We start from the raw sequence: 12,545 nt of genomic DNA, 5'->3' as shown, positions 1-12,545 counted from the left end.
AGTAGTCTCATGGGTTCTGATGTTGTCTTTTGGGGTTTTTGCTTTTTTAAATGGAAGAAAAAAATTTAGAGGAGCCTGTTAGCCAAAGGTGTGGTCCAAGTTTTAAGTACTTGCCCAAGGGATCGTGGGAGGTGTGGTACTGCTCTCTTGGTAAATTGTGAAGACTCTTATGAAGCAGTTTGTCTTTTAAAACTTCCTCTGTAATGAAGAGGTGCCATATGTTGTTTAGGGTTCTCAGCTTTGGGTCACTATTTTTGTCCAGATACTTGAAGAATTTGGTACCTACTGATGGTGCCATTTAAAACTGCAGAGAAGCCACACCACAGGGAGAGCTTCTGTTGTGGTGTGGCTGTACTGTGGCTTTATGGCCTTTGGACAAGAATAGCTCCTAGCTGGATCCTGCTATTAATCATCATACAGGGATCCTATGGATTATAGAGTCAATTTGCTGCATTTATTTATTGGTAAGGATGCTTTATGAGGAAAAGGCAGGATTTTTATAAAGTGTTCTCTGATAATTCTGGTTTACTACTTGGATCACTGAAATTCTTTCAATGTTTTCTCAGAGCAGTAAACAAGTGATCATAGCAGGAAATCTTCTAATATGACTACCTACAAAATTTCTGTGGTGAGCAGTGTGCAACGATGGTCTTGCATTACCGCGTGCTGAGAAATCTGGCTTTCCTGTAGTAGCTTCAGTTTACTCCAGGTTAGGCAGAAACTGCTAGCTCACATGGAGGAAAAACTGTTCAGCAATTTAAGGTGTTAATCATATCAGTTGTGGTTTTATAGTTAAAGTCCTGTAGATATAATAAAGAAAGCTTAATCCAATATTAAGCTGATTTCTATGCTGTTAATGCAGATTAATATTTGCTGTATATAGCTACCACTTGAGTGTGTGGGAAAAGAGAACATATGACTGTTTTGCAAGAGCTGTTCTAATTTTTTGCTTGACATTAATGTTAATGGCAGAATATATTTTCATATAAATGCTTTGTCATGTATTCTTCATGTCCTAACTGAGTTTCTGACTGGACCACAAACTGGCGAACATACATGAAACGGCTTCTTTCACTGAAGTAGTGATAGCTAGTTTTGAATGTCTTTCAACTTTATTTTAAATGATTGAGATGCACTATCATCTGCTGAATCTTCCTTGACATTTCCTTTGTAATCGGACCCAGTCTTCAGAAATACCCACCTATGGAGCTCAGAATTTTTTCGTGCTTAATGATTTTTATCTTTGCATGTTGTATGAGGGTACTAGTCAGCAAAACATTGCTGAAACAACTTGGCTGTTTCTACTTGTCTGCTCTCATCTGCTTCAGTGTGGTTGGCCATGTTAGTTCAAACCACTGCTGGAAGCTGTTCAAATGACACACATGACTCTGCAGCAAAGAAGTGTGCTCACATGGTCATTCATCCATCCATCCAAGTGTGGTGGGTCGGAGTCTCTAGTAGAAGTAGGTAGTAGTAACTTCTAGGAGTGCTGGCTGCTATCTGTGCAATAATACTTAAGATTCTTTTTCTGTATCTTGCAACATTTAATGCCTGAATCTAGTTGCTGAAGTCAAAAACAGTTTGACGCAGTTTTCCTGCTAGCAGGAATAGCAGTCTTAAGATTGCAGGAAAAATGTAAAAATGGAATTCATATGCACTATGAACATTCAGATCTCAGCAAAGAAATAATTTCATTTAACTCTGTTGTCAGTCCTGATGCTGCTGTTCTGAAGTTGAAATACTGCACTGGCTGCACTGAATATGAGCAAAATCCATTGCCCCAACAATGCAGATAGATTCCCCACAACAAACAGAATTTTTAAGGTCATGTGGCTCTAATGGACTAACAAAACTAGCTGTGGTACCAGATCTGACCTGGTCTTCTCTGGAGACCAGACCAAAGGGTTATTTGAATGCCTAATGTCAAGTGAGACAGTAATAGGAATCAGGTGCTGCTATAGTGTTTATTCATGTAACTTCAATTAAAGACAGACATTCTTCCGCTGCAACCACTCTTTTTTCTGGTGGATTTGTGGTAAAGGAGTCACACACCAACAGGTTGCATAGGAATTCATACGCACAGTGTAACACATGGAGGCAAAGCTAGGATTATCGCTTCCTACTTTTGCATTCCATAGGCTTGCTAAATGAGCCCCATGGAGTGCTGGAACCATTCGGTCATTTGTATGTGCACTGGAAATGTGTTTAGTACTAAAAAATTTGCAGTCTGTCTTGTCTCAAAAAATATGTGGTATTTAATATCCTTGTAATACATTGTATATATATGATGTATGTGTCATACATTTCACAGAAAATAGAACTTCCACTTTTGTCCAGCAAACTCTGTGCCCAAATACCAATTATAACTGAAGGTATAGTGAATGTTTTTAAAGGTCCAGAAGATGGGTTTTAGCAGTATGTAGAGACTGAAATTCTGTTTGTCTTTCCTGCAGCTGGACCATACAGTGGTTTAGGCGAAGTCATCCATCGAGAGAGTGTTCCAATGCACACATTTGCCAAGTATCTCTTCACCTCTCTCCTACCTCATGATGCTGAATTGGCATACAAAGCTGCACTGAGAGCCATGCGGTATGTATACACAAGTCATCTAGAAAGAGCACAAGTAACAGCTGGGAAAAGGGGAGAAAGCTTGGTAATCAAGACGTAGTCTTTTTTCCTAAAAGAAGCATTCTTCTCTTTAAGGAGGAATTATTTTCCGTCATCTCTAAAAGCCATAGGTGTCTATAGTGACTACAGCATAACAACTTATAAATGTACAACTACCATTTATCTACAACTGTAAAACAGCATTCTCTGGTGCAGGTCCTTCTAGAATCCCACTCTTGGGGACATGGTTTTGTATTAAACAACAGCTTTAGCACGTGTGTTTTCTCCCCCATGTGTTTTTGTGTGTCTGTGTGTGATAGTATTGGTGAGGAAATGAGGCAAGAGGCATCTATCTTATCAGTATTCTGAGAGTCATCTGTTGCTTAGACTGTTGAGTAGGACTGTTTGTTCTGTTGGCCTTCTTTATATATTAACTCTCAATGATAGATTTGAAAGCATATGGTGTGATCTGAGCCAGTACTTTTTTCTTGTGCTTCATTACAAAGCAGTCTTGCCCACTTCCGGCTGAAGTTGGGATTTAAAGGGAGTATGTCATATGACAACAAAATGTCTGACTTGCATCCTGTTTGTCTTCAGTAATCAGGGAAAAGATGTTTCTCAGAGTGCTCAGTGTGTGTTGGCTTTATCTCAAGGCAGGCCAGATTGGTAATGGTGGCTAAGAAAAGCCCTTTGAAGGATGTTCCAAGGGCCCAAGTGATCAGCCATAAATCTGTTGTCCACATACAATGCAGAGAAGAAACTGGTCCCATCTGAATTGTCTGGTCTCTGTCAAGAACCTTGTAGTTGATGGTTGAAAAAGAATAACCACAACTGAATATTAAGAGCAATCAAGTCCCAGATTTTTTTTTTTTAAAAAGGTGTTGAGTTTTCTTGGTCATTACTATCAGGAATGATTGCACAGTGATTGAAGGACACACTGTCCACATATATAGTGTTTCACTTTGTCAGACAGGTTGTGTCGTAGTGGTTTGGAGGGGTGTACCTCTGGAGCTGTTTCTGGAGAAAACAGTTCTGTGTTCAAAGGACTAAACAGGAGGGCATGCATAAGAACAAAACATAAGATACTATCAGGTCAGGCCAAAGGTCTTCCTAGTCTGTTGGGTTTGGTTTTTGGTTTGTTTTTTGTTGGGTCATTTTTGTTTTGGGTTTTTTGAGGGGTTTTATTTGTTTGTGGTTTGGTTGTTTTTTGGGTTTTTTTGCCTCTGAGGGTGTCTAGAGATGAATGTTGAGGAAAAAGTCTTAAGAACTACGAAGAGTGACCTTGCATAATTGCTTCTTACAGTTAGCATTTTGGGAAGTAGACTGAGAAGACGAAAGTGCATTACTGATGAACTATTGAGAACATTCCAATATATGATCAAAAAGCTCTCTGCCATCTAAGTACACCCCTCTTCTCCTATCACAAGTTAAGTGTGTCAATAACTCTGGTCATGTCAGATCAGCCAGCCAGACAGTACAAAATATGGTGGGTGGGAATTTTTTTTGGTTGTTTGTTTTTTGGGGGTTTTTTTGGTGTGGTTTTTTTTTGAGTTTTTTGGGGGTTTTGTTTGTTTTGTTTTTTAGGGGAAAAAGGGGCTAATTGTATAAATTAGACTTGTGTACTTCTATTTATTTTCAGTTACTACCTTAAAGTGTTTCTTAGATATTGTTTGTGTGGAGTTTTCCTCCTTAAACTAAATTACTAAAACCACACTGAAAGACTGGAGTAGACATCCATCAGCAGCTTTGCACAGTGCACTGAATGCTTCAGTGAATATGATAGCAGCATGCCATTGCTTTTGAACAGGTTTTTGGGCTTTCCACAGAAACCAATCATAACTGAAAACTTCCTTTCTGGAAGTTTCCTTTCTCAACTGGAAAAACAAGCAAGACACTGAAAGATCCAAATGATTACAGGCTGCCCAGAGAGGTTGTGGAGTCTCCTTCTCTGGAGACATTCAAAGCCCGCCTGGATGCGTTCCTGTGTGATCTGATCTAGGTGTTCCTGCTCCAGCAGGGGGATTGGACTAGATGATCTTTCGAGGTCCCTTCCAATCTCTAACATTCTGTGATTCTGTGAAATCTCCAGTTAGTCATGGGTAGCTCCAGCCATCTTTTGGTATGAAGCTGTCATCTCAGCCAAAGAAGTTACTTTTCAAACAGACCAGTATAAGAAAGAGTTGTCTGTTTGTTTCCTTCTGGTAAAATCGCAGAAGACATCAGCGTAATTGGGGCTGTTCTCCATAGCCCTTTTGTCATCACTTTATAAGACAGATAAGAGTTCAGCCCTAGACAATAATCAGTCTTTCTGTATTTTGATATTTGCGCTCTTCAGAAAAGTGGACTGCTGTCTTAAACTGTGGCGATGGCATATTTAGACACTTTCTATTTCATGTCTGTCTGCATTCCTCAGCACTTCTCAAGTTCTCCTGAAGAAGGTTGGTTAGTCTTTCCTTTTGCACCAAAGCAATAGATAGTTCGGTGTATAAAGGACTTTCTATGCAAACCAAATGAAAAAGTAACTCAATACTGCCTTGAGGAAGAAGGAAGCACACATGAAGATTGAATGTCTGTCTCATGGTTGTGAGGTTGAATTGATCAGAAGAGGAAAACCTGATCATCTTTTCTTCGTGGCAGGGAGGAAGTGGATGTGTCAAGGGCAAAAGTCTCGTGTGAATATTAGTAGAAATCTGTGCGGCTGATCACACTTTTAGAATTGGAACATATTTCTTTCTTCACTCCAACATTTATTAAAGAAGTTAACTTCCCAAGAGTCCAGCTAGCTGCTCTCCAGATTTAAGGGTTTTAGTGTCAGTCTACACACAAGTCTACATGGGTCAATGACCCACGATGGCGTCTCTGGAATATTTTACCTCTCTGTGTTCAAAATTATCTGTTGCTGCTTCATTTTTTTTAATCCTATTTTAGTGTTTGTAACACTTGGTATAAAATCAGTTGAAGCTGAGACCATAAAGCCTTTCACGCATACACCTCAGTTCTGCAAGTATAGGGTTGTGCTATCCTTGATGGTCATTCTGTCTACAGTTCTCTACTTGCAGCACTGAAACATGTGGAGCAGAGCCTTGGATAATGGGGATCTGCAGTTGACTGCTCACTTGGAGTCTGAACTTGAATGTGTAGCTTACTTTGGCTGATACCTTTTAAGCCTGAATTTCACCAAGGCTTTGGGAGCCAGGCTTCATTGGTGATGTTTAATCACGTAGTAGCTTTGCTAAAACCTAGCTATGTCTGGAAGGGGCGGGAGGGGAAGTGTAGAATGCTAAATCTGCCTGTGCTTGTTCTGATGTTCCCTAATCTTGCCAAAATTGCATGAAAGCCACCAATTCACAATAGCATTTCTTTTCACAGTAAAATAACATAGAAGCTGGCAATGAAGTTAAAATTGACAAAATATTTCTCTAAAACAGGCTCGTTCTTTCATGGTCTTTGCCTATTTACTGTTAGTTGTAACCTAATAATCCCTTTCTGCATTAGGTAGTTGGGATTTTTACTGTTTATTGAAACCATCTAATAATGCATCTCTTTCACTTACCCACTCTATGCTTGGTGTCTCAGTGGCACTAGGGAAAAGATTTGACTTTTGACACAAATCGAAAAGGAAGTCCTTTTTTATATATTAGCATGCACATACATGCATCTGAAAACGTTAACATAACCTGCTGATAGTTATTTAGATAGTGTGTTTTATTGATATGTGCCTACTAGATAGTTTCCTGTGTATTCAAAATTACGTTTCTCAGGGAATTCTTAAAGATACTCTGATATGCTTGAGGAACCTATGGAAAACTGGTGGAAGTTAAGTTTTCTCTTACTGGAAAAATAAGACGTGCACTCCCGTTACTTAAAGAACTTAGGTATTTCTTTAAGTGCAAGAAATTGTAATTTATGCTTAAATGAGCTTATTCCATAAGAAATATTCTACCACAGAAGATCATAATGTGTTGGATTGCAATATTCAGTAGCTGCAGTTTTATTGATAAGAGAGATCCAATTTTGGTTGTCCTCCCAGATGATTTCCTGCTAGAAAATCACTTGCATATGAAAGCTGGTAGCAACAGAACTCAGATGTTAACACTCATCAAGAAGCTAAACACTGGAAATGCTTTTCTAGTGGACATTGTCTTATTATTATTACTTGATGTCTCATTAACCATTCATGTCCTGAAGCTATGCTTAGTTGTATTGAATAAAAATGCCTATTTTTGTTCATGCCTAATTTTTGTGTTGGCATTTATATAGTATCTAGTGTACTGTTTGTATGAAGTGTATTGTAAGAGCCATCAGTTGAGTCTCTGTTGTGTGGGCCACCACTTGTGTTGTAGTAGTCAACAACGAACACGTTAATTTCAATTTACTAAGTATGAATTCTCCTTGGTGGATAAGACTGTTGTAGATTGATGCATACTCAAATTTTTGCTTCAGGACTAGAAATGGAGTCTGAAAAGTAACTTTAAAGGAAACTTTCTCTGTCACTGCTGTTTGAGAGCCTAACATCAGATTATTGTACATTAAAACATGTTGGTAGACTGAAGTTTAGCATAGTTGAACAGTGAAATGTCCTTTTTCATATATCTGGATTTATTGCAAGGTCAAAATCTGAATGACTTGTTGAATATACCTCTCCCTTACTTCGAACATTTGTAAGTGAAGAAAGTGTGTTCCAAATATTGAGAGATATTTACATGTTCTCAGTACAGTGGAAAACTACTCCACTTTCCTTCCTGAGGGCCGCGGTTCAAAGACTGAAACAAGGCAGGGAGAAAAGCTTAGCTCTTTGTATAATACAAAAAGTCTGCTGCCTTGATTACTGGGTGGCTGAATTGTCCTGTGAATTCCTGCAGGTTTGGCAAATGGACTTTAAGATTTCCCAAGACGAGAAATGGTTTTCCAATCTTTAATAGCTATTTTGGCACATTTCACAAACAAGATCAGGTGTTCTTGTAGCTCTAGTTTTGCTTATCAGTAACCTAATGTAATAATGATTTAATGAAAGAGGATTTCTTCCTTATTTCAGTTTGCTAGTATTGGAATCTACAGCTCCTTCAGGAGACATGTCCCGCCCACACCACATTGCATCAGTTGTTCCAAACCGGTATCCCCGCTGGTTCACCCTAAGTCACATTGAATCCCAGCAGTGTGAGCTGGCATCGACCATGCTAACGGCAGCCAAAGGTACGTTGCTGTCAGTTATGTAATCAACTAAATGTATGCTTTAATATTGCATGGAGTAAACAGGTTGTAAAACTTGTTTAGGAATCCAAGTTGCAGTCTGACAGGGCCTTGAAATGGATACAACAAACTGAACTGTCTTAAACCTATCACTTAATTTTCTAGCAAGTAATTAATCTGGCTAGGTCGTAGCCAGATAAGCTTGATTTGAGGCTGATGAGACAGCTTTTTGTTCTCTGACACATGATGTAGACTGAGACCCAGCAGTGAACAAATCACTTCTAAAATTCACAAATCAGGATGACTCTCTGCTGTGACTTTTTTAATTATGAAAGGTTTCTAAAAGCAAACTGTGTCTATCTGAAACGTCATCCTATTGCACAGCAAAGGCAGTCTCAAATATAATGCATCTCTGGATGTTTTGGGAGCTTACTCCATTTTGGTGATTCTGTTTACACTTTGCAGGTGATGTTCGGAGGCTGGAAACAGTGTTAGAATCCATCCAGAAAAACATCCACTCCTCATCACACATCTTCAAACTTGCCCAGGATGCATTTAAAATAGCAACACTCATGGACAGCTTGCCAGACATCACTCTTCTGAAAGTTTCTCTGGAATTGGGTCTTCAGGTATTTCCCTCGTTCGTTATTATTACAGTAGAAGACAGGAGTGTGACCCGCTCTTGGTGGGTATATAGCTTTTAAGCACTGAGTACCATGCTCTCTTTGGGCTCTATCTGGAGCTTTTAGATTTTGTTTTCTGATACAAAGCTCAGTGGATTGGTAAACACAGACCAAGGGTCTGCAAAGCCCCTTTGTGCCATTCGGGTGGAAGAGAGCTCGGGAGTGGCTGGCTGCAGGGCACTCTTCTGTTCAGCAGTGAGAGGGGACCATTGCAGTGGGTTCAGGAGTATATGCAGGACTGGCTAGAAAGCAAAATTACTCAGCTTGACAGAAATGCGTTGTATTTTCTTCATGGCTTTGAGGGATTTCTTACCATCCTTCCCTTCCTTTCCCTTAAGTGAGATTTGGGAGGCATTCACCAAGTATCATTCAGTGGTAGCAGTACACTTTGGATGTCACTGTATTCTTGGATACCCTTTTGTGGTTGATGGTGTCATCAGAATGTCTTCACTGAGATCTAGTGAAGGAAATATCATGAACCTGTACTTTCTCCTCAGTCCCAGAGTGTGGAACAAACTGGTGTAGAACTTGTCCACTGTTCTGCCCCAAGCTTACAAAAGTGTTTTAAGAATCCTGAAGGTAGTTTGCTTTCCAGAAGGAAGATGCACAGCATTTTTCTGATAGTAACTCAACAGCTTTGTAGATTTCTGGACTAATGGTTTTCCTGCAAAAACCTTAGTGTCAGCACTGTCTCTGGTGTCCTACAGATGCTTCCCACTTCCCTGCCCCTCTGACTTAATGGCAGTTAGATTGTCTGTATTCACTATCTAGTATCTGACGACTTACGATGTTTATGTGCCCTAGAAAACTCTCTCCTTTCAAGTCATAAACTAAACAGCAGTATCCTCACAGGTACACTGTTCTGCCTTCAGCTATAGCAATGACAAGTGGGCCTGATTGGTCTGAGGAGATGATACCAACAATTCCACAACTCGCTGGGATCTCTGTGACAGAAAAGCCTCTTATGTTGTTCTAGATTTGGGAGTAATTTTGTGACTCCTGGGTTCTTTCTCCCTATTTCCAATGGCAGCATGTGTTATGGGCCTAAGCAGAGGGAAAGCTTTTAAACTGACTGTGTAAAGAGTTCATCAACATGGCCAGATGGGCTTGGAGCATCTCAGGTGTATTCTGTCCTTCAGAACCTTACAGACACAAATGCTGTAAGATCTACAGGTACAGGAGGGGCTTCTGTACCTCTGTTTGCCTGTTCTATGGTATATCAATGCAAGTAAGTATTACTGCACATATGCGAACAGGTACTGGTGGCAGAACTGCTGAGCAAGTTAGTGCAGGTGATCACTCAGTTTGGCAATTGGTGTCCTTTCCGCCCAAACCTGTGAATGAATGAGGAAAGAAATAAACCGCCTTCCAACGTGCATGATGAAGGGGTTTCGTATTGGTGCAGGATCTAATGGTTGGTTGGCCATTTCTTGTTATCTCTTATGGGTGGTGAGATCTTCTGTCCTCAACTAAGAAATTTTTATAAAGATCCATCAAGACAAAGTCACAGTTATTCTGTGTGAAGAGAGCTTGGCTTTCAGATAGGCTACGTAATTCCCAGGGGCCTCTTGTCATTTGCAGACTTCCTGAGTTGTTGAGAAGCTCTGTTTGATTGATGGCATGGATCTTGGATAGCTCTTGGACAGATGGGGAACTCCCTTTTAGGAAGAGGTAGCTCAAGAATGTATTGAGCAGAAGTGAAATAGTTCTTTGGCTACATGTGCTACGGTATAAATTAACTTCAGCTCTTCCTTGATCAGGACATCAATACGTGGTTTATTTGAAATCTTTGGGGTTTTTCTCATCAGTAAAGAGCCCTTCTCTTCCTGTTCTCAGCTTGTCAGGTTGATAAAGTGGAAGGTACCTAATTCCAGAAGAGTTTGTCAAGAAACTTTTCCGTGTCAAGAAACTAGATATGGTATTGCTTTTTTGCTCTCGAGTTAATGACTGTCTGTACTGGAACTATTATTATGCCCACTCCATGTGCTGAAGGCTCTGGTGACTGCTGATCCTTTCACAGACCACCACAGTAAGGGAAGCTACCAGAGAAGACTTTCAGAGAAGTCATCATTCACACCATTATTTTAATTTTACCTCCTTCCTTCCCTTACCAGTAGCGGAATTCAGTCCATAGCCCTTTATTTTCTCTTGGATTCACGTTACTTGAAGGAATTTGAAAATTCATCATGGATATTGGAAGAGTGTTTGCCTTTATATGTGTGAGTCAATACAGGAGGTCACCTCGACTTCTTCCTTTTGATGGACAGAAAGGGAAAGATAATTGCATTCCAGAGCATTTTGACTTGGAGCTGCCTGTTTTTTTTCCAGAAGAACTTCAAGAAAAGGGTGGTTCCATGATTTACCTTAGCCATATTTTTGTATTTTAAAATGTGTTGTGTTGCTCCTTACAGATGAGTTTCCTTTCTTTCAAAATGCTATTCGCCAATCTAGCACATAGATTACTGTTAAAATGATACCACAACGTCTGAGGCCAACAAAGCTGGCCTTATCCTTTAGCTTTGTGTGACATGCAACCAAACACGAGGGTCTCAACGTGGGAATGTTTAGAGGCCAACATGGTCGCTTGTAAACAGACTTCTTAAAGATCATCTGTGCATTTGTGTTCCTCAGCAATCTTTCTGCATTCTTAATTATCCTACCTACAGTGTATCTAAAGGTGGCAGGAGTAACAAATATGACAGCGGGCTACATACCACTGTGAAGTCACCTTAGATTGGAAGGGGATATGGGTTGAGAACCCTCTTACAAATACTGCTGACTCCAAGCTGTTTTGTGAGTGCATTTGTTGAGTATAATCTGTAAAGTTTTGTTGAGTAAAATCTGTAGTCTGCTGAGAACTCTACGATTGACTATTGTACTCTTTATTTAATTGCTACAAATAGTAATACCATAGTATGATCACTGATGTTGTAAGAGGAAAACTACTTGCTTTCTTAACCTAGATATCTGTGGGGTCTGTCCAGGTAGCTGGAGGAAATTTTACATGGAATTCCCGTGCAGTTTTACTGAATAAACATATTTGCCCATGTATTGCGAAACAACACAGGCAATAACTGCAAGTGATGTAAAATATGGGCCCTACAATGAAAGCTTAAAGTCCCTTTTTCAGGATTCTGATAGTTTTATGATGGAACTTCTTTGCAGAGACTCCTTGTTAACAAAGAGAAATCATTACTGTGGACTTCTTAATAATACCTGAATATGTCTGGAATTGTATATATGTGTGTCTTTGTAGGATAAGCAGACGGTCAAATCACAATACACTAACTCCTGTCAGTATTGTTGAAGTCAATGAAAAGAAATGCAGATGGGTGTAAAATGAAAAGGGTTAGTTTCTCCAAGAGTTGACATGTTTCCACTTTAAATACTACTATGCATAGAGGGAGAAGACACGATATAATTTAATTTGAAGAATTGGTAATCGATTGGGCTTTTTTTGTTACTTGGGGGTACTTTTTGTGTGGGTTTTTTTTTCTTCCTCATGGATAAAACAGTCTGTCATCTATCCTTGAAGGATCTGCAGTTGGAATTACTCTCTGCATGCTATTCTAAAATAGCTGAGCAATATTTTTCAGATCGTTTGATATATTGGCTAATAAATAGGTAACAGCATGGAGAGGGCAAGAGACTGCCATTTTGAACCTTAGTGTATTTGAGTAACTTAAAATCCCTGATTGTTGGTATATTGCCTTGGTTTGCAATAGGATTAATTTGTATTTTGTTTGTATTGTTTTAATAGGTGATGCGGATGACATTGTCAACATTGAATTGGCGACGGCGGGAAATGGTGAGGTGGTTGGTAACATGTGCAACAGAAGTAGGTATGTTCTGAGATGCTTCTCTTGTCAGCTAGTCTTAGAAAGCTTGATCTTGCTTGTCAACACCCAGCTTCTGCAAATGTGTCCCACTTTATATTCAACTATAAAATTCCTTTGGTGAGAAGACATTATGGCAATGAGTGTTTTCTTTGGGCACAGACCAAGTGAGACAATAGTTCAGTAATGCAGTGTGACTTACTGCCCCGCAAGGTGGTTGTGTTCATAA

The 12,545-nt window shown here is 39.6% G+C and overlaps 1 protein-coding gene across 1 annotated transcript in view; it reads left to right on the top strand.

Moving 5' to 3' along the window:
* Window positions 1-12,322, top strand: part of LOC104466547 (zinc finger SWIM domain-containing protein 6) — a gene marked incomplete at its 3' end in the record, with an annotated part of 46,245 nt that extends 33,923 nt beyond the window's left edge. Inside the window, exons 10-13 of the mRNA XM_010079997.1 lie at window positions 2,454-2,589; window positions 7,643-7,800; window positions 8,263-8,426; window positions 12,241-12,322. Of these exons, the coding sequence (XP_010078299.1) occupies window positions 2,454-2,589; window positions 7,643-7,800; window positions 8,263-8,426; window positions 12,241-12,322 (540 nt within the window). The remainder of the gene's footprint in view (window positions 1-2,453; window positions 2,590-7,642; window positions 7,801-8,262; window positions 8,427-12,240) is intronic.
* Window positions 12,323-12,545: the final 223 nt, after the last annotated feature.

The sequence above is a fragment of the Pterocles gutturalis genome, unplaced genomic scaffold (genome assembly GCF_000699245.1).
Source record: "Pterocles gutturalis isolate BGI_N339 unplaced genomic scaffold, ASM69924v1 scaffold38989, whole genome shotgun sequence".
Classification (NCBI taxonomy): Eukaryota; Metazoa; Chordata; class Aves; order Pterocliformes; family Pteroclidae; genus Pterocles; species Pterocles gutturalis.
Note: the sequence above shows the minus strand (reverse complement) of the source record. Positions and strands in the feature narration are given on the sequence as shown.